General features: G+C 56.6%; 1 protein-coding gene across 2 annotated transcripts in view; it reads left to right on the top strand.

Annotated features, from left to right (window-relative positions):
* Positions 1-21,319, top strand: part of MYO5B (myosin VB) — a 187,438-nt gene that overhangs the window by 71,272 nt on the left and 94,847 nt on the right. For both annotated transcript variants that reach the window (XM_055126082.1, XM_055126081.1), the window contains exons 2-3: positions 12,700-12,810; positions 19,632-19,803. In XM_055126082.1, coding sequence (XP_054982057.1) covers positions 12,700-12,810; positions 19,632-19,803 — 283 coding nt within the window. The remainder of the gene's footprint in view (positions 1-12,699; positions 12,811-19,631; positions 19,804-21,319) is intronic.

The raw sequence follows: 21,319 nt of genomic DNA, 5'->3' as shown, positions 1-21,319 counted from the left end.
GAAGTCTGATAATGGAGAGGCCAGATACAAGAGATATACAAAATACTGATGGGAAAGACATTATGAAGTGAATCATTTTTGATGCAAATAATTTTTGGAAGGTGATGGGTATAAAGTGTGCATCCCTGAATGCATGCATTTTGTTATTATTTTTTATTTTTAAAATTTTTATTTTTAATGAATCACTGGGAGATACAGTTACCAACTTGATTACGTTTCAGTTATACAGTAATCGAGTACCCATCCCTCCACCGATGCCCATTCTTCACCACCAGTGTTCCTAGTATCTCTCCTGCCACCCCCCCAACCCCCCTCCCCCCCGCCCACCAGTGTCTGTGGCAGGCACATCCCCTTATACTCTCTCTATCCTTTTGGATATACTCTCTCTCTCTTATTAAGCATTGCACTTAATACCTGCAGGTATTAAGTGGCCATCATGTTTGGTAAACTTTCAGCACGCATGTAGTCTGCTTTCAGCACGCATCTCCCATGCCGAGCCAGCCCTCCAAGCATCGTTCACCCAGTGGTCCCTTCTCTATCCCAGCTGCCTTTCCCCCAGCATGCATGCATTTTAAAAAGCATACAAGTGCGCTGTCCAGAGGACCAGAGAACTCGGTCACTTCCACTGTGCAGGCTCCAGCCGAAGGAGGTGGTGCAAGACGATGTTTCAGCTGTAAGTTTGAGAAAGTAGGTGGGGAGATGCAGGGAGATAGCTTGGGGGCGCTTCTCGCGAGCCCCCGAGGCTCCTCGTTCAGTCCCTGGCACTGTGTGCTCTGCACCCCACTCCCAGGACCGGCAGAGCTCGGCGGCTCCCACGCGCCACCTGGCAGCACTGCAGGGCCGGGCCTGGGCCCTGGCTGCTGTGGGGAGTGACACCTGGACCCCTGGCATGGCGGGGAAGCGCCTCTCCCCTACTCTCCCCTAAAGTCGCACCGTTTGCTTTGCTCCTCAGCTGTGCCCCTGGAGGAGGAGAAGAGCAGGGCTATTTTTTTCTTTTTAAAAATGTATTTATTTAGTTTTAAATTTTTATTTATTTTTTAATGAATCCCCATGAGATGCAGGACAGCTATTTTTATTTTCAGTCCTTATGCTTAAATATGTTGCCTTGGGGCTAGAATGATAGCACAGTGGGGTGGGGGGGGCGTTTGCCTTGCACGCGGCCAACCCAGGTTTGATTCCCAGCATCTCATATGGTCCCCTGTGCACCGCCAGGAATAATTCCTGAGTGCATGAGCCAGGAGTAACCCTTGTGCATCGCTGGGTGTGACCCAAAAAGGAAAAAAAACCAAAAACAAAAACAGTTGCTTTGTGATTTAACTAGTTGCTATACACACACACACACACACACACACACACACACACACACACACACACGGCTGGTGGGGGGCGGGTAGGAGGGCACTCCCGAGCAGTGCTCAGGGGGCCATGGGCCACTCCTGGGGATACTCAGCGTGATGCCAGGGCTTGGTGACTTGAGGCTGGCTGGGCTCAGCAGTGCTCAGAGCGGGGCCGGGGGTGGATGACGTGGTTCCAGGGCTGCAGTACTGGGCCCAGTGCTTTGAGGCCCACCCTGGCCCTCCTCCCCAGCCTGATGGCCACGTGCCTCTGTGCGGGCACGCCTGGTGGCGGCACAGGGGTCTCCTGCCCCGTGAAGGTCCTGCCGCCCACTCACACTTCACATGCTCTTCCTGGGCAGTGGCTTCCCGGGGCGCTGAGTCCTGTGTCCTTAGCGTGGAGTAGGGAGGGCCTCTTCAGTCCTGACTTTCTCACCTTCCTCTGTAGCCCCCATCCGGAGTCCTCTTCTGGCACCCCACCCCGACCCCCGTGGTCCCTGTCTGCCATGGGGGTCTCTCCAGGCACACCTCTCTGCCTGTCAAGTCTGCCTGTACCCCTTCCACCAGGCCTTCTCAATCCCTGTCCCTCCCGCCTGCCCCGAGCCTGGCTGCTCCCCTGTCCCGGGACTTCATGTGGATCTCTAGTTTGTTTCCCTGGGGCAGCCCCCCGCCCCCCCGCAGTTCTCTGGAGGCCTCGTGCCACAGCAGGGGCCCAGGGCCTGTGCTCTCTGCAGGCTCAGCCCTATGGGGGCCTTTTCCTGGAGTCAGGACCACTTGTCCTGCGCCCGTGTCCCCCATGCTACCTCTCAGGTGGCCACTGCCTGACACTGGACTACCTTCTCCATGGGAAGGGCCTCCTCGTGCCACCGGTGCGCCCCTGCTCCTTGGGGGGCTTCGCTGAGGGTTCCATAGTCATGGCCTCATGTAGACAAGCACCCGGGGATGCTTGGAACATTCTGCTTTGAACACTCACCAAGAGGGAGCATATCCAAGGCAGTTCACAGGGCCATGGAGGTAGGGGTGCGTGTGTGTGTGTGTGTGTGTGTGAGAGAGAGAGAGAGAGAGAGAGAGAGAGAGAGAGAGAGAGAGAGAGAGAGAGGGAGAGGGAGAGAGAGAGAGAGAAGAGAGTGGGGAGAGGGGGAGAGAGGGAGGGAGAGAAAGAGTGAGAGAGAGAGAAAGAGAGGGAGGGGGAGGGAGAGAGAGGGAGGGAGAGAAAGAGAGGGAGAGAGAGAGGGAAAGAGAGAGGGAGAGAGAGGGAAAGAGAGAGGGAGAGAGAGGGAAGAGAGAGAGAGAGAGAGAGAGAGAGAGAGAGAGAGAGAGAGAGAGAGAGAGGGAGGGAGGGAAAGAAAGAAAACAGTTTGCCACTTTTGTGCCCGGAGGCTGTCTGGTTTGCCACCATCTGACACGGGGTTGTGGCTTGTGTGGGTGTCCCGCTCCATCGATGGCAGAGACCTGCCCCTCCTGGCCGTGTGATTTGCAGACGTGGGGAGAGTGACCTCCTCATTCTGCTGCTGTGTGCAAGCCACCTCTGCATTTAATAGCGCTAAACAAAAAACTGGTATTTCCAGGTCATGCTTCCGTGGCTTGACATTCACGACACTCTGGTTCCCTTGGCCAGTCTGTCCGCTCTGGTGGCTCTAACCCAGTCTGTAACCAGGAGGCCTTGGCGCATTTCCTGCACCTTTGCTCCCTTCGTGAGCGCTGGGCATACTATCCCAACTGACTCCTGGCCCGCTCAGTGGGGTGGGAGGCTCTTAGGCCGTGGCCCCGTGTGAGAATTGTATCACTTCCCGCCAGGTGGCTGGTGCTGGCGGTGTCTGGCTTTCCTAGTAGAGTCTGAGTAACAGTGGCCTTCAGAACTCCAAGAGCACTTTTGTTCAGGTGAGAGTGTGGATGAGTAACGGTACAAGCACAGAGGAATGCTGAAGGTGTCAGCCACCCAAAGTCCAGCTGCACCAGAGAGAAGTGTCACTGGGGAGGGAAGAAGTCAGGTGGACACAGGAGTGAACGAGCTGTTTACCTGGAGTGCGTGCCGCACCTTTCTGGTCCACAGTCACACGGGACATCCGACACATTTGGGAGAACCCGCTAACGCCAGGAGCCCCAGGAGAAGGTTGATCACCTGCCACACGTGGTGTTGGGATGTGGGTCCCCGCATCAGGTGGGGGGTGCACGTCTAGTGTTGGCTCACTCTCTGGAGGGAGGAGGGAGCGAGGTGACCCTGTTCGGGAGAGGGAAGTTGAGAGGGGGGTTGAATGTACCTCTTAGTACTACGGCTCTCAGGGTAACATGTTTACACATTCAGGACACCCAAATGGCTTCAATTCCTCGGCAGTAGAATTTCTCACATAATTAAGCTTTCAGGGAAAATAATTTTTTTGCCATTAAAAAAAACCCTGACAAATGGTCCATTTGTATCATTTGGACACAAGTCACATTACCCAGATAATGAACTCTTCCACGTAAAATTTCCAGCAGATTTTTAACCTGCAGAAGTCTCCCTCACATGCTATCCTGCGTTGATCCTGTTGGAGCCGTTAGTGTCTAGATAAAGTCTCCACACGTGGGTGCTGGGACTCGGGTCTTCCCTCGAGGTGGGCACACGGTGGCCGGCTTGTCCCAGTGTCTGTGAGCCCCGGGACTGCATTTGTCCCTGTGTCCACCCTGGCACCTGCCACCTGCTGCTTAAACATTTATTTGAACAAGTGGCTCCGAGCATGCTTTATTCATGCGGCCTTGTTAAACAGCAGCCGATGAGAGTTACAGGTGATCGACTAGACCGAGCATGAGGCTAGAACTCCCCCTGCTTCCCCCCTCCCCGAAGGGGATTTTGGGAGCCGCTGTGCAGTTCCCGTGAGGGAAGCTCAGCTCTCGGACTCGCGCCGACTGCGTCCTGGGTTTACCCAAGGCAGGGGTCTCCAAGGCCCTGTGCTGCCCCCCACCCCCCAGCAGGTAAAAGTGCTCACTGAGCTTCCCGGCCTGAAGATGTCTGCAAGGAGCACGGACCTGTCTCGGTTCAGGGCAGGGTGCGGGGGCCCCTCGGATGTGGCCCCGGGGTAGAGTGCCTGCCCTCCGCGCACGAGGCCCTGGCATAGGTCCCAGCTGGTCCCTCTGCCCTTTGCCCTCGCTGTGTCAGCTGCTGCTCTACCAAGGCCCGGTAGTGGACACAGCTCCTCACGGCGCCGGCCACAGGTGTGTTCTTCCCTCCCAGGACCGGCCACGCCTGCCCCACCGTCGTGGCTTGACCACACCCGTGAACTTTGTGTGCTGGTGGCTTTGTTGGGCCCGAATTTCAGATCCCCCATTTCGGAGAGACCCAGTTCCACACACGATAATGCAAAAAAGCACAGGAACTTTATTACTCGCCCGAGCCAGCGCTAGCCCGAGCTAGGGTCCAAGTCTCATCCGACACAGCGGGGTCTTGACAAGGACCCGACTCCACATCACAAGCAGCTTATATAGGGTTCAGAGTTCACCTGCGCTCTCTCTTAAGGAGCAATTTATATACTGGCCTATTTTTAGCATTGGCCCTATTACAGTGCTGGTCAGCAGTTAGACAATGGTCAGTTACAGTTTCTAAGGAGGGTGCAGTGACCCCTCACGACTGCCCATACCCAACTGCCCAATTCCTTATCTTGGCAAATTACTCAACTGGGAGTTTACCAGAAACTGCAAGTCCTGCTTTGGGGAAACAGAAACTGAGGCCTGGTTGAGATTTAATGTTGGCTGTAGCTTGTCATGGCATCAGTTTTCCCTCACAGCATCACCATCCAGGTTATTTCTCGCCGAGCCCGTGAGCCCAGTGACTAGAAGGTGCTGATCAGAGGGAAGTCCTTTGGGGAAAACCGGTAAGATAGTTGTCACTTAGCCTAGGAGTGGAAACGGGGCTACCGATGAGTGCATCGCACTCTGGAGGGCACGAACTCGAGTTCAACTCAAGAAGCCCCAGGGAATCTGGTGTGCGAGTGCCTTTGCTTGGTGCTCCGGGCTGCCTGAGTCGGCTGCAGTAGGTTGAAAACACCCTGCTATTCACAGTGAGTTATCTTGGTGTCAAGTGCAAAGGCCGGGGAACCATTGATGTTGGTTTTGGCGGGGTGGAGGGTCCCATGCGCTGCCTGGAATCATACCTGGGTCTCCTGTGATCCAGCCCTTCAAGTCCTCTTGCCGGCCCCACTCGTGAGTGGAGTGGAGATGAGCCCTGAGCCCAGCGTGGGGTCTGCAGGCCTGGGTGCTGTCTCGATTCCGCAGTTTCACTGGGACACCAAGCAGAGTCGTTGGAACTTGCTGAGGCTGCACCCTCCCTGCCCTGGTTTTACTGAAAGTACCATACGTTTTGTTTTGTTTGGGCGGTGTCAGCAGTGGAACCCAGGCCCACACACGCCAGGCAGGTGCTGGAGGTGGAATTCTCCCTCCCATCTTCTCGGAGGGGCCAGGGGGAAGGCTCGTAACTTGGAGGCATTAGCATCGCATGGATCAAGTGACAAGGCCCCAGAGGGAGGGACACAGAGACCCCACAGGGACACCCGTGGAACCAGCGGGTGCAGGGTGAGCCCCTAGACCTTTTCCTCGTGTGCAGGTGTCTGGTAGCTGAGGTCACGGCTCCCTGCACTCTCTCACTGGAACCCGGGCCCGCAGCGCCCAGAGTGGGGTGGAAAGTCGCTCTCTGCATGAACGCTGTGTTTGAAGGTCCTGGACTTCTCCCTCACTTCCTTTTTCATTCGTCTTAGTTTGTTTTTCCTTTCCTCTCCTCTCCCTTTTAAGAAAACTTGGGGTCACATTCAGCAGGGGCCATGTGGTACCCAGGGGTCAAACCCTGGCCTCTTCCATGCAAAGCGTGTGCCTGAGCCTGTGAGTCCTCTCCCTGGCCCCTGTCCACACCGCCTGCCCCCATCTCACTAAGGCCACCCCTAGTTATCCAGCAGCCCCAGCCCCACGCTCGGGGGGTGTGGGGGGACCAGTCCAAAGATGGTCTGGACCCCTGATTGGCTGCTTCCCATTTGCTTCCCGCCCCCACCTCCCACCCTCGGTTCCTTGAGTGGACGGGAGCCCTGGGCCGGGGAAGATGGCCCAAGTCTCGCCTTTGCATTTTACAGAGGAAGGAACCACCTTCCCACCCTCGGCTGTTGCTCTTGTGGTTGTGTTTGCACTCTGACCCTTTGGGGTAGTGAGATTGTCCCTGGAGCACGGGTGCCGGTTAACAGGGGTGTCCCAAGGCCTTCCTGCCGTCCCGCCTGTGCAGAGCCCAGCCCTCCCGATCATTCTGCCCCGCCTGCTGGACATTTACCAGCAGCACTTCCCTTTGCCACTGATCTTTATCTTGGGGGCAGCAGGCGGCTGCGGGAGGGCGTGCTGGGGCCAGGAGTTCAGGCCTCGGGGACAAAGGCCTGGCCGTCCTCCATCCCAGTGGAGGGTCAGCCTGGAGGGAGGGACGTGGCTTCCTGTCCTGGGCTCCTCTCTCCACTCTGCGCCTGGGGTTCTGGCTCTGTCTCGGGGTGACAGTGGCGGTGGGGGGGGACAGGGGAGCCTCATCCCCGGGAGGGGGTGTGGCCTGTGCTACCAGGCCACACACCCCTGGCACTGGCTGCCCCCACCCCCAAACTGATTGCTGGGGTGCAGTGTGCCCACGGGGGCCGGGGACAGTGAGTGACAATGGCGGCACTGCCGGGGGTCCTCAGAACAGCCAGCCCCTCTGGATCCTGCTGTGAGAAGGGGAGAGGCCGGGCACCTGTGCTCTCTGGTCGGAGCCAGGAAGGCAGATTTCAGCGTCTGGGTGGAGGTGGAGCTGGACTTAGGTCCAGGCATAGTCCTGGGTGCCGGAGGCCATGCAGCATCCGCGAGGGAAAGGGCGGCTGCATGCCAGAGAGGCACGTGCCTCTGTGTGTGTGTGTGTGTGTGTGTGTGTGGCGAGGGCGGGCAGGCACGGGCTGTCAGCTCGGATAAGTCCTGACTGGATTCTTGACGCAGGACGGTTTGAAGCTCGGGGATGATCTGATCTGACGCTCGTCTTTCTGAAACACTCTGGAGGTGGATTAGCAGAGGTCGAGCCAGAGCAGCCGGGCAGAGCAGGTGCTTTCTTGGAGGGAGAGGAAGGGGCAGGTGCCGGGAAGCGCCAGAGGCCAGAGAGTTCTGGGAGGCAGAGCCAGGGAGCGGGAGAGAGGTGAGACCAGACCAACTCCTGGTCTGCTAATTGTGTTTTTTTCCCCTTTGGTGGGATTGGTGCTGGAACATTGTCTAAAACTCAACTATGAGTAACTTTGTAAACCTCAGTGCTTTAATAAAATAGAATTAATCAGTTTGCCTTTTTGCCATTTTTTAAAAAATGGCAACAACATAATTTACAATTTTGTTCATAATAGAGTTGTTTCAGGCATTCAGTGTTCCAGCACCAATCCCGCCTCCAGTGTGAACTTTCTTCCCAAAAATAAAATTAAAAATTAAAAATTCCCCCCCCCTCTGTTCCTCTGAAAGAAATCTTAAGGGTTTTCCATGCTCTTTAGTTCCAGTGATGTGGCCCCATCTGCTGCCACGGCATCAGGTTAAGACGTTGGGGTTGTGTCAGGTGCATTTATATGGGGCAATTTTGTGAACTAGTTTATTGACTTATGTTTTCCCAAAGTCTCTGAGCACCCCCCAGCCCCGCCCCCAGGATTCACTGTGTCTATTTCCAGTTTTGGGTCAGGACACAGGCCACGTGCTTCTCAAGGCCCTGGGGTTGGCCCCCGGCACTGTGTGGCCCCCAGGCACCACCGCGTGCACGGGACCCCACAAACCTTTCACAAAACCAATAAGGATGGATAAATTCTTCAGCCTGGAGGGGAGGGGGCTGGGGCCGGGGCTCAGGGGCTGAGTGCCTGCCTCGGAGCCCGGGTGAGGCTGCGAGTTCCGTCCCTAGCACCCCTGCCCCTCAGTGACCAGCGGAGGGGAAGAGAGAGGTGCCGCAGAGCCGACTCTGCTAACGGCCTGGTCAGGAGGACAGTGTCAGCCCCGTCCGCTGCTCCCTCGACGCCCTCCCTCATGGGGCCCTAAGCCGTGCGCTGGGCGGGTGACACAGCCCTGAGCTGGGACACGGACGGATGCCACAGGCCCCGGCGAGGAGAGGGGTTTGCTTCCATCCCCCCAGCGGACCCCGGCCCTCCCCGACAGCACGTTTGTTTGCTTGCTGTGAGCACAGGGCGGGACCCCCGAGGAGCCGTCTCCTTCCCAGCCATCCCTCGTCCTTGCCTCCAGGAGGGACTCAGAGACGTTGAGGCCTCTGGCTCATGGCGGTTTCTGCACCCGGCACCCTTTGGCCTCCTAGTTCTCAAGTCCGAGCCCTGTTCCACACGGCCCTGTAGTGGATGTGAGTGTTGGTTTGGGAACGCTTTCCCCCCCGGGGCCCAGACTGTGGGGGCCATGAGCGGTGCCGTGTGCTTCTGACCCAGATGGAGCATCGTCCCTCTCCAGTCCTGCCTGAGCCCCTGCGGCTCCCTCTCTGCACCTTTTCCTAAGCTCCGCCTTAACTAAGACGTGGGGGAGGGGTCGGAAGCAGTGCCGAGGTAGCGAGCGGGCGTGCTCAGTGTATGTGAGAGCCTGCGTCCACCTCCAGCAGGCCCCAAGACACAGCAGGTGTCCCCTAGACACACGGGGAGAGCTGGGGGAACTGAACTGGCTGATGATGAAATAAAATTGACCAATGAAAAGCGATCACAGGAAAGAACGGCAGTGACAGGCCAGCTGTCTGCAACGACAGGGTGCCAGTAGGGGGGTCACAGAAATCTTTGGGGGTGAGATTTTAAAGCCAGGAGCAAGGCCAGCAGCCTCCTTCTTGGGTTTTGGCTTCTCCCAGGGACCGAGGGAGAGAAGCGTCTTCTCTGGAGGAGCACACACGCACACGGGCCTCTTCTGCAGGCGTCAGTCTGAGAGTAGGACTTGACTTACAGCGTTGCCCAGGCCTCTCTGTGCTTACGGTCGAGGTGCAAGTTCCCCCTGGCCGGGGGCTGTGATGTTGCTCTTGAGAGCCACCTGAATTTCCCCAGCATCCCTCTGGTGTCCCCCTGGCTTGGCCCCTGGCCCTTCTTGTTCATCGAGCTCTCTGCTGGGCTTCAGTTTTTTCAGGAATCTTTTCCCCACAGACCCAGACCGCTCGAGGGCTCCTCCTAGGTACAGTTGTCGCTGCTGTGGCAGATTCACTGGGTAACGCCGGAGAGCATTGTTCGCCGTCCTGGAAAACTGGATAATTCTGTGTGATTCCCTCTGGCACTCAGTTATAAAAAGAGCATTTTGGGGGAAAGGGAAGGTCATCACGGGCCCAGGAAGCCTTTAGTGGAAACACAGTGGGGGTGATGCAGGAGGGAGGGAGCAGGAAGCCCGACTAGATGCCAGGGAGGCGTTACTGAGCGCAGGGGTGAGTGGAGGGTGTGAGTCCCTGCTTTCCCATGGTGCTCGGTCACACACGGTCTGCTGGGATCGACTCATTGTGTCTGTGCTCTCTTGGAGGGATTTCTCCATATCATTCACTCCTGGGCCCCAGATCACTGCCACGTGGGAGTAAGTCCGGAGCCCCTGCTAAGTGCCAGAGGCTGTGCTGGGTCTGATTATCCTGTCACTTCCAACAGTGACCAGACCCAAGCGCTGATACCATCCCCCACCTTACAGCCCAGTGCCTGTGAGGGCAGGTGCAGCCTGTCCCCCGACCTGGGTCTGCACCTCCGGCCTCCCTAACTGTGGAGGATGAATCCCCACCCCTGGACGCGGAGTGTGGTTGGTATCTGAGCTCAAGTGGACTGTGGTGGTAGTGGGGGAGGGGCGGTTCTGCTCGGTTGGGGTGGGAAGCCCCGCCTTGGTGGCCTGACTTCAGCTTAGTCAGACAGCGGGCTGCAAGGCTGGGCCAGTATTGGGTGAGTGGCCAGCCCTATTTCTACAGCAGGCCCTGCTAGGGCCACACCCGACAGGGACATGTGTGACCATGAAACTACGAGCTTCCTGTGCACGGCTTTCCTGGAGCCCTCCGCGAGCAATGGCTTTGACAGTCTCTTCAGGGAGGGCTCATACACTGAGACCATCATTGTCTCGGACACGCGTCTTGGACACGGTTTGTGTTCTGACCTCACTGGAGAACTCAGCCGTGGCTCTGCATTTATTTTATAAGGGGCTTGAACAAGTGTTCAGGGACTCATGGCCCAGGTATGTAGTGATACACAGTCACTCACAGCCCGGGTCTGCAGTGATACAGTCAGGCACCCTCAGCCCAGGCGTGCAGTGCTGCATGGACAGACACCCTCGGCCCAGGCGTGCAGTGCTGCATGGACAGACACTCTCGGTCCGGGCGTGCAGTGCTGCACGGACAGACACTCTTGGCCAGGTGTGCAGTGCTGCACGGACAGACACTCTCGGCCCGGGCGTGCAGTGCTGCACGGACAGACACACTCGGCCTCTCGGCCCAGATGTGCAGTGCTGCACGGACAGACACCCTCGGCCCAGATGTGCAGTGCTGCATGGACAGACACTCTCGGCCTCTCGGCCCAGGTGTGCAGTGCTGCACGGACAGACACCCTCGGCCCAGGCGTGCAGTGCTGCACGGACAGACACCCTCGGCCCGGGCGTGCAGTGCTGCACGGACAGACACCCTCGGCCCGGGCGTGCAGTGCTGCACGGACAGACACTCTTGGCCCGGGTGTGCAGTGCCGCACGGACAGACACCCTCGGCCCGGGCGTGCAGTGCTGCACGGACAGACACTCTCGGCCCAGGTGTGCAGTGCTGCACGGACAGACACTCTCGGCCCAGGTGTGCAGTGCTGCACGGACAGACACTCTCGGCCCAGGTGTGCAGTGCTGCACGGACAGACACTCTCGGCCCAGGTGTGCAGTGCTGCACAGCCCGGCGCAGGCTCCGGGCCCAGGTGGCTGCTGGATCGCTGTCAGGCTCTCTCTCAGTCAGGTGTTGTCCATACCCCTTGAAAGTCAAGAAGGGACGTTGCCACCTGCCTCATCAGCATGGGCCTGTCTGCCTCCCTTCTCTTGCCTGCCTGTCCCCAGCAAATGGCTGTTTCTCTTAGGAAACACTTACACCACCCCGGGAGCATTTTGGTGAGAGTCTTACCCAGGGAGATGAAAATTTCCTCAGGTCAGGAGCTGGGTCTCCATCTTGCCGCTCGTACCTGAGTACCAGGTGCCAATCCTTGTGTCTCATCTGCATGGCCGGTGCCCCATGAAAGCGCGTTGTCTTTTCTCATTCTGGGCCCAGCACTTACTGAGCGAGACCTGCTGCGGGGAGCAGCGGTGCCCAGCCAGGTGTCGAGAGCTCTTGAGAGAGGAGGTGAGGCTGGCAGGAGGGGAACAGCCTCGGCACTGCCAGGCTCATTTACGCAGGAGCTCGGAGCATGGGCCCAGGACAGGAAGTGTCCTGGCAAGATGGTGTCAGAACTTGGGTGTGCCACGTGGATAGGTGAGGAAAGGGCTTCAGGGGGCAGGCCTCGACGGCAGCTCCCTGTCGCATCAGGAACCGTTTCGGGCTCTCTGGCTGCCGGGTCTCTCCCAGGTGCACACACTCACATTTGGAAGCAGCCGCGCAGGGTGGACGGGAAGGTCCAGCTCATTCCCACGCAGCTTATTCTCATGCACATCCCACCCTGTGGAAGGGAGAACTTGATAGCCGGGAGGGTTTGGTGCTTGGGGAATTGGCCGGAAGGGCGGGTTCTGTGGCTTGGGGTATCGGTCATGTCCTTGCTGCCTCTCACTGAGCCGTCCGAAGTGGGTGCACACTTGGTGTGCTCGAGGTTTCCAGGAGATTGGGTCATGCAGGCTGCGGGGTTCTTACTGCCAGGACTTTGGCCAACTTTGGGGGGCCACGTGCACCGGCAAGCCTCGGGGGAGGTTGAGTGAGATTTTGCAGGTGCGTGTTTATGGCTTAAAGAACGTCCCAATCAAGAGAGGTTGCAGGTCACTGAAGAAAGAGGTACATGAGTTGTATTTCTTCACTGTGCTCCCCTCCCCTCCCCCCCCACCCGGCACCGCATCCTACGGAGACTCCCAGGCTTGCAGATCTGCTGATACCCACGTGCATGTGGAGCCCACTGGGCATCCCTGTTCATCCCTGCCTGTGGGCCAGGCGGGGGGTGGGGGGTGGGGGGGTGCAGGACCTGGCCTGTACTCTGCTGGTTCCCTGGAGGAATCCCTGTCCCGTCCATCTCTTGGGGTCCGGAAATCCCCTCCACTGCCTGTCCTTGAGTTCTCTGTCCGAGATGAGACGGTGGCTTGAGCCAAGAGGAGGGGAGGGACCCGAGATGACCCCAGTGCGGTCACCTGCGAGTTCCGCAGGGAATGTCGCGGTCAGGAGCGGACAAGCCCAGTGCCCCGGGTCTCAGCCTCTCCTGCTTTCGTCCCACAGTACACCAAGGTCTGGATCCCTGACCCCGAGGAGGTGTGGCGCTCGGCCGAGCTGACCAAGGACTACCAGGACGGGGACAGGAGCCTGCAGCTGAGACTGGAAGATGGGACGGTGAGTGCAGCCGCCGGGCATGAGCCCTGGGACCTGGCGCTGGGGCTGGGCTGCCCTCGGCCTCCCGGGGGTCAGCCTGGCTCCTGGAATGTGGCGGGGGCTGGGGGTTGAAGGTGACTTAGCAGGAAGAGGGGGTGCCCAGCTGCTTTGGGTCCTTGTCTGGAGCCTGAAGTCAGAGTAATCGGGAGATGGCTTCCCTGCATTGTGTCTGCCCCAGCCCTCCCCTGCTCCCCAGGTGGGCACTGCCAGCTGCCTCCGGGTTCCGAGTGAGGAGCACCACCCCCCGCCTCTCGGGCTCCCATGTGCAGAGTTGACCCCGCCATGCCCCCTCTGGGATGGTGTCTCCTGAGCTGGTGGCCGGAGTCGGGGGGAGCTGTGGCTTTGCTCCCGCTGGGCACGTGCTGGAAATGGATTGTGCCCATGTGGTGCATGCTGGCTGCTGTCTGGACCCCTCCCCTGCCCCCTCGAGTGCCAGCAGGCTGATCTGTGTCTGTCAGATTGCACACGGGCTGGGCTTCCTCCACAGCCAGCTCCGAACCCCTGTCGGCCCCAGCTCAGCCCTGCCGTGCACCAGCAGGTCCAGGCGGCCAGCTCGGAGGCTGCAGGGATCTTCTCCGAAGCAGAATCTGTGCTTGAAGCCAGCCAGGTTGGCTGGTGACCCGGCTCTGTATGCTCTCTCCTCCCCCTGCACCCCTGCACCTGTCCCTGAGGACCAGGAGTGTAGCTGCTGCTGTAGTGATGAAGAAAAGAACCAACAAATCTCTAGAACCGCACGATGCTCTGAACCCCTAACTTTCAGCAGGACCCGCACTGCTGGGGGCAGCCTCCAGCGAGAATAAGACATACGGTATCCTGTGCTGTCAAAAAAAATAAAGGTGGTCAGACAGAAAGTGCAGGGGCTAAGGCGCTTTCCTGGCACGCAGCCAAGTCCAGTTCCACATGCAGCACCGAATATGGTCCACTGAGCACCACTAGGAGTGATCCCGGCACAGAGACCAGGAGTAAGGAAGCCTTGAGCCACCAGACGTGGCCCCCCCAAAAAATAAAAATTACTTTTTACTTAAGTGAATTTGACCCTGCTAATCTTTAAAAATGAGAACATTTACTCTTTTTAACATGTCTGAACTTTGCACCGCTCCACAGCCTCCTTCTAGCAGCGGGTGTAGAGAATGGCTTTCTGGGAGCTGGGGGCTGGAGCAACAGCACAGCGGGTAGGGCCTTTGCCTTGCACGCGGCCGACCCGGGTTCGATTCCCAGCATCCCATATGGTCCCCTGAGCACCGCCAGGAGTAATTCCTGAGTACAGAGCCAGGAGTAACCCCTGTGCATCACCAGGTGTGACCCAAAAAGGTTTAAAAAAAAAAAAAAAGAATGGCTTTCTGGCTTTACGTCCCTTGCGTTCTCATTCTTCCCTCTCGGTGGGAGTGGTATTGCAAAGTGTCCCCTCTGTCCCAGTGGTTGCAGGTACAGTGTAACTAGTGAGCAGTTCTGGAGCCACAGTGAGAACACTCGCAGGCAGGAGGAGTCGGACTTTCGACCCCACTGGGACTTAGTGTTCCATGATGTTCCAAGGCTTCTTAGACCCCCAGCCAAGCAAGCAGGCCCTGCCTGTCACAGCTAGAGCAGCAGTGACGGGAGGGACAATCCCAAACACGGGTGTACCGGGGCTACTCCTTTCATGCCAGGGTTCTGCTGCCAGGTCCCCTCCCCCTGGCCTTGGTGAGCCTTAGCGGACACGAGCACTTGGATTTCTCACCCTGTTTCAGAAACAACCACGTACCCTGCAAATGTTTGACACAGCCGCAGCGTGACAATCAAATTCCTGGGAAGGCAAAAAAATTTTTTTTCTTTTCTTAAAAATTTTTTTTCCTTTCATTTTTGTTTTTATCGAATCGCTGTGAATAACATCCAGTTCTAAAGTTCCCCTCCCCGCGCTCCTTGGAGGTACCCGCAACAGGAAATCTGTAGTTTTGAATGCTGAGCTTGCAGCTCCTACGTCTTTTCTGCTGCTCTGGGCGTTTTTTGCCCTTTATCAATTTGACTGTGACCAATACCACTCGCTTATTGGTAGACCCATGTTTTCCCTAAATTGCGTATGTCTTTCCCTGCTGAAGCCAGAGGGTGGGGGAGGAGGATGCTCTTGCTCTTAGATGGAATCTCTGCCTGGTTTGAGCACTTCCTGCTCAGGTCCTGGCTCTCTGATCAGAGAAATGAGGGGTCTGGGGAGGTAAAATCAAGTGGGAAGGGTTCCTGCCTTGCACGTGGCCAACATCAGTTTAATCCCTGAGCCATATGTGATCCCCTGAGCCATATGTAGTCCCCTGAGCCCCTCAAGCACCTGAGCACTGCCGGTGTGTGTGGCCCTCAAATAACAAAAAATAAGAAGGGCCGGGCCAGCTGAATGCTGTATCCTGCAGCTGCCCATCTGCATGGGGCCGAGGGCTCCGGAGAGGCGGCACTGGGTTCCATGACCCGGACTGGGGGGTTTTGGGGAGACTCTGTGGGCGATCTGGTTAGAGTTCCAGAGATGACCCATCCCCTCTAGAATTTAAGTTTCCCTCATGTCCCCCTCACGCCTCTCCTTTTGGACATTTTACCTGCATCTACATAAGACTTGTGTTATTTGGTCTCTATGGAGAATGTTTGATTAAAAAAAAAAAGAGCTTTTCACAGAAAGAGCCTTTGTGAATATAGAAAAAGAAACGAGAAAGGCGCAGCCCTGGGGTCTGTGGGGTAGGCAGGCGAGCAGCCTGGGGAGGGCCTGTCTGGGGCTGCGCCCTTCCGGACAGCTTCCGTGACGGCTTTATAGAAGTGGAGTCCTCTTGGAGGTTTTATTCTGGTTTTTAGAAACTCAGCAGGAAGCTGGGCGTCCCTCCCTGACTGTACATACAAGGCCTCTGTCATGGTTCGTCGAAGCTATTTATAGCTTCGAGTCGATGTCTTTGCTGGCCTGTCAGGTTCTCTGCTGCGGCTCAGGGTCTTCCCTCCAGAGAAACTCTGTCCTGGCAGCCCAGGGCAGCGGGCCTGGTGGCCCAGAGCAGAGGTGCCCAATTTTCCCTCACCTGCCTCTCCATTTTCGGGAAAAGGAAAAACCACTCGGTGTCTCCTGGGTATCTGCCTTCTTTTAGTGAACGAGCAGAAAGTGGCCCCCAGGGAGTCTCCTGCTGCCCCCACATGGTTCCGCCACACACAGGCGGGGTGGAGCCTCTGCAGGGAACACGGGTTCCCCTCCTCATGGCTCCTGCACGCACTGATGGCGACACCGTGAGCTTCTCCTCTCTCTGCGCCTCCTGAGTGAAGGCCGAGTTGAGAGGCTCGGAGGGGGGGGGGGGGGCTTCGTGGCAAAGTGGCTGCTCGTTGCATGGGGCTGTGAGTTCAGGTCCCAGCACTGCCCACATGCGCCAAGCATAGTCCTGTTCGCTCTGCTGCTTGAGATGCCAGGGTGCCGTTTCCAGTACCTGCAGCCAGGCGTGTATGGACAGGGCAGCAGGAGCACATGGACAGTGTGGACAGGGCAGCAGGAGCGCGTGGACAGTGTGGACAGGGCAGCAGGAGTGCGTGGACAGTGTGGACAGGGCAGCAGGAGCGCGTGGACAGTGTGGACAGGGCAGCAGGAGCACGTGGACAGTGTGGACAGGGCAGCAGGAGCGTGTGGACAGTGTGGACAGGGCAGCAGGAGTGCATGGACAGTGGACAGGGCAGCAGGAGCGCGTGGACAGTGTGGACAGGGCAGCAGGAGCGCGTGGACAGTGTGGACAGGGCAGCAGGAGCACGTGGACAGTGTGGACAGGGCAGCAGGAGCACGTGGACAGTGTGGACAGGGCAGCAGGAGCACGTGGACAGTGTGGACAGGGCAGCAGGAGCGCGTGGACAGTGTGGACAGGGCAGCAGGAGCATGTGGACAGTGTGGACAGGGCAGCAGGAGTGCGTGGACAGTGGACAGGGCAGCAGGAGCGCTTGGACAGGGCAGCAGGAGCACGTGGACAGTGTGGACAGGGCAGCAGGAGCGCGTGGACAGTGGACAGGGCAGCAGGAGCGCGTGGACAGTGGACAGGGCAGCAGGAGCGCGTGGACAGTGTGGACAGGGCAGCAGGAGTGCGTGGACAGTGGACAGGGCAGCAGGAGCACGTGGACAGTGTGGACAGGGCAGCAGGAACACGTGGACAGTGTGGACAGGGCAGCACGAGCGCGTGGACAGACCCCAAGTGTGTGTACACTCTGGTCTTCACAACAGGAGCAAAAGAGGCAGGGAGAAGGGAATTAAAAAAAGAAAAACCAAGAAGATTGAGTAAAAAAAAACCAGACCAAGTGGGAGAATTGTCCCCTTACTTCCTGTTAATTACTGTGTTACACCCGGCGACTTGGTGCAGTGCCCGTGATGTAAAGATTGTCCTTGTGTGTGTGGAGACTCCCCGTCCTCATCCCTGCACTCTGTAGCGCTTCGTCTAGTGATAAACATAGGGGTGTGTTTCTCTCCTCCGGCTTTCTCGTCAGGCCTTAGTGCACCGACACCATTGCACTTGGTGTTCACTAAACCACTTTCAGCCGAATCCCCGGTGGCATCCGCCAGCATCGTCGCCTTGAAAGGACATCCTTCCAGAATGAAAGCCAGTGTCTGCCCACAAGTTACGAATGGCTGTTTCACATTTCTTCTGTCTAAATTTGGTCTTGGTGTGAGACGTGAGGGTAGAACACTGCTTTGATCCCCCACCCCGCTCCGATGGCCGCTAGTTTATCTGTTACTATTATATGAAAGATTCCCTTTAATCATTCCATTGCTATTTTAATGTTCTCACAAATGTCCCCACATGTGTTTCCTTGTGTTTCTGGAGCTACCATTCCCTGCCGATAGTCTTCCTAGATTTTTGTTGTTATTTATTTGTTTTTTTTTTTTTGGTGGGGGGTCATACCTAGTGGTGCTCGGGGCTACCCTGGCAGGTCCCTTTGGGTTGCTCCTGCAGTCGTGCTGGGGCACCGTGAGGTGTCGGGGCTTGAACGTGGGCTTCCTGCGTGTGGAGCCTGCGCCCAGCCCACTGCCCATCTCTCCGCCCTGTCTTCCCGTGTTAGATTCACAACTGTCATGCTTTCATTGAGGCCATTTGTTACATACCTTCAGATCTGGTAGCACAAGCCCCTTGAAAATAGGGATAGTGTGATGACAATCCCTTCGCCTTTGTCTGAAAAATACCAAACAATGGGATGAGGGGGTCGGGGTGGGGGGAGGAGGATTTGGACTAGAGGTGACCTAAGAACAGGTGGTAAAGGGTCTTGGGTACTAGTAGTGGTGGATGTTGTAACTCTACATCTAAATGCTAACACTATTATTTTATTTGTTTATTTTAATCCTGGGATTTGGGGTTACAGCCAGTGGTGCTCAGAGCTTACTCCTGGCTCCGTGCCTCAGGGTTCACTCCTGATGGTGCTCAGAGGACCATATTGTGATGCTGGAGGTTGAAGCAGGGTCAACTGCAATGCAGGCACCTTACCCCCTGTGCTCTCTCTCCAACCCCGGTGTTAGCACTATTTGTAACTATATTACCTAGATGACAGTAAAGATAAATTTTAAAAAGAATAAAAGAAAATTGGAACAGGAGAGGGCACTGATATTTATATTCTCTTAAAAACTAATATCTCAGCAAATTGAGGCTTTGTCCATAAAATATCCTGAAAGATTTGTATCAAATAGTGTTCTCAAAATAGGATCCATACTTATTATTATCAAACTACTTGGGCAACTTCTTTTAGGAAATTGAGACTCCCAGGCCCCTCCCCCGAGCTCCTAAAACATGAGCTGTGTTTGGAAAATTTTTAGTAGCTCTCAGATAATTAAGAAATCTGCAAGAAATAATGCAGGTTAAATGTGGAAAGAGAGCCGCCATGTTTCTTGCTTAAATGTTAAACACTACCACCATCATCTTATTAATTAAGCTGATGCGTGTGAGTCGAAGAGTAGGCAGAATTATAAATGAATCCTGCCAATAAGCATTTTTGAGTAGTTGCATAGTCTCAGCGCTGTGTTAAGAACAGAAGATAACACCTTGCATTTGAGATTTTCCCTGGAGATGTATAATTATATTTCTTGAACACACACACACACACACACACTCACACTCATCCTCCAGTCTCCTATTGTAGCCAGGTCAAGGTAAAATGCTTTCCCCAGAATAGCTTACATAGAGGTAGCCTGTCGGGGATGTATGGGCAGCTTGAAGACTCTTATGCAGAGTAGTTCATCAGTTCTGAAATCATCCAAATAAAGCAAGCGTGTGTTGGTGGACGGGAAAGTGAGTGGGGAATCACCCACACTAAGTGGGGCCAACCGAAGGAGGTTCCTGGCAGGGGGGTAGGTAGAGCCCCACTGATGCCCCTGGAAGCAGAGACCCACTGACGCTGCCCACACTGATGTAGAGAAGTATGCACTAAATCAGACTGCGACCCCACACTCGAGGGCCACGGGGATGTGGTTAGTGGCTCATCTGTCATTTGGTGGGGGACCGTTGGGCCACAGCAGGTGACTGCAGGAGCTGTTCCTGGCTCTGTGCTCAGGGGTGGCCCTGGCCGTGCGTGGCCCCCGTTTGTGGTGCCCAGGCTCAGCGGTATAGCAAGGCAAGCACGTGCCCCATGGACTATCTCTCCAGCAGCACACTTTCTGCTTGGGTTGGGCTCTTCAAACTGGATGTGTGTTTCGTTCTGTTTTCCTTTCTTTGAAACGTGGTTTTCATCACTTACGGACAAGTGAGGACCGTGACCCAAGCCAACGAGACTGGATGTTGACTGCCGGTTTGTAACTGCCGTTGCGTGTGACGTCCACTTTTCTTCAGGTTCAGGAAATCCCCATCGATGTCCAGAGCAACCAGCTGCCCTTCTTGCGGAACCCAGATATCTTGGTGGGTGAGAACGACCTCACTGCCCTGAGCTATCTGCACGAGCCGGCAGTTCTGCATAATTTGAAGGTCCGGTTCCTGGAGTCGAACCACATCTACACGTACTGCGGTAAGTGGGGGTCGGGGTGGGGGGCACGTTCCGGCTGCACATGCTTGAAGCTGCTTCTGTCTGTAGGCTCAGTTCACTTTCGTGGCTCAGCAGACCCTGGACAGGTTTGCCGTCAGTGAGTGTGGCTTTGTTAGGCAGCTCTGGCCCACCCTGTGGCCTGGTGGGGGCGCTCACAGCTCCCGGGGCTGAGGGGGCCATGCCCCAGACTCGGGCATGGCCTTGCAGTGGTAGGAGTTGGCCTTTCCTGGGGGCCCTTGCCCTGGTGGCTGAGTCCCCACCCAGACACTCCTGTGAACACACCCCTGCTCTATTTCCTGCTTGAGAAACAGCTGCCTTTCCTGCCAGCCCTCCCATTCCCCGCCCCGCCAAGCTGGTGCTGGATGAGTATCTTTGAATTCGGGACCGGGAGATATTATGGCAGTTAGGGTGAATGTCTGCCGTGTCTCCAACCTGAGTTCGGTTCCAGCACTTCGTGTCCTCAAGCATTGTTGGGTATAGCCCTGGGGGTACCAGCCCTGCCCAGATGCCAGGGGAATCCCCTGGACCACCGAGCCCGAGCCACACCAGGCACTCGGGCCTCTGGTTGGCTGAGAATCACTGATGGCATCTTCGGGCCTCCTGATTACTGCTCGGGAGGTGCCCCCACACCCCAAAGTGAATCTGTTGTATTCATAGGCAGTGATTTAAACATGAATTCCTGAAATTCACTCTTTTGCTTTAAATTTTTTTCATCTTAATTGCCCACATTGCAATTTTTGCTGAGTTTCTTCAGATTGCGGGTCTCGTCTGGGATTACGCAGGCAGCTCTGGGCGGGGGGAAGGGCCCATGCGGTCAGAAGCTTTCGATGCTCATCTCGGGTTTGGAAGCCTCTCCCGGAGAGCTCAGCGGAGGTGAGCGTTTCGGCCAGACCTGCCGATTTAGCATGCCAGCGTCCAGCTGGAGAGGGCAATCCCCAGACAGCCTCTGCCCGGAGGAATAAAGCCACCAGGGCCTCCATCGAGAGCAGAAGTTTTGTATAAGATGAAACAGACTCTACTCCCTTTCGCGGAGAGAGGATTGAGTGGCTCCCGCTTGGCTGTCAAAGACACTTTTCCTTCAAGGGAGCATCTGCAGGGCTTCCTTGGGGATGCCCCGCTGGCCTCCCACCGTGCTGGCCAGCTGCTAAGGCCAGAATTCACAGGCTTGCTCTCTCTTCCACAAGAGCCCAGCCCATTAGGGCAACAGGGGAGTTCAGGGTCTGATACCAGGAAAACGGTAAACAACTTCCCACAGTGTCGGGGTTTGAGCCCCGGGTCTGAAGCGTGCAAGGTGATGTCTCCCATGGCGCCCCGGCCTGGCATCTCCAATCCCGCTGGGCTTCACACTGCTCTGTTGAGTCCAGCTTGGTGTGTGTGTGTGTGTGTGTGTGTGTGTGTGTGTGTGTTTGCGTTCACATTCATTCCGTTCTCAGCCTTTCCCCAACTCTGACCTCTTCTGACCTTGTTTCCTGTGTCCCCCGCCCCCCCCAAGTCCCAC

Source organism: Sorex araneus, chromosome 2, assembly GCF_027595985.1.
Source record: "Sorex araneus isolate mSorAra2 chromosome 2, mSorAra2.pri, whole genome shotgun sequence".
In the NCBI taxonomy this organism is placed as follows: domain Eukaryota; kingdom Metazoa; phylum Chordata; class Mammalia; order Eulipotyphla; family Soricidae; genus Sorex; species Sorex araneus.
This window is presented reverse-complemented; position numbering and strand designations above follow the sequence as displayed.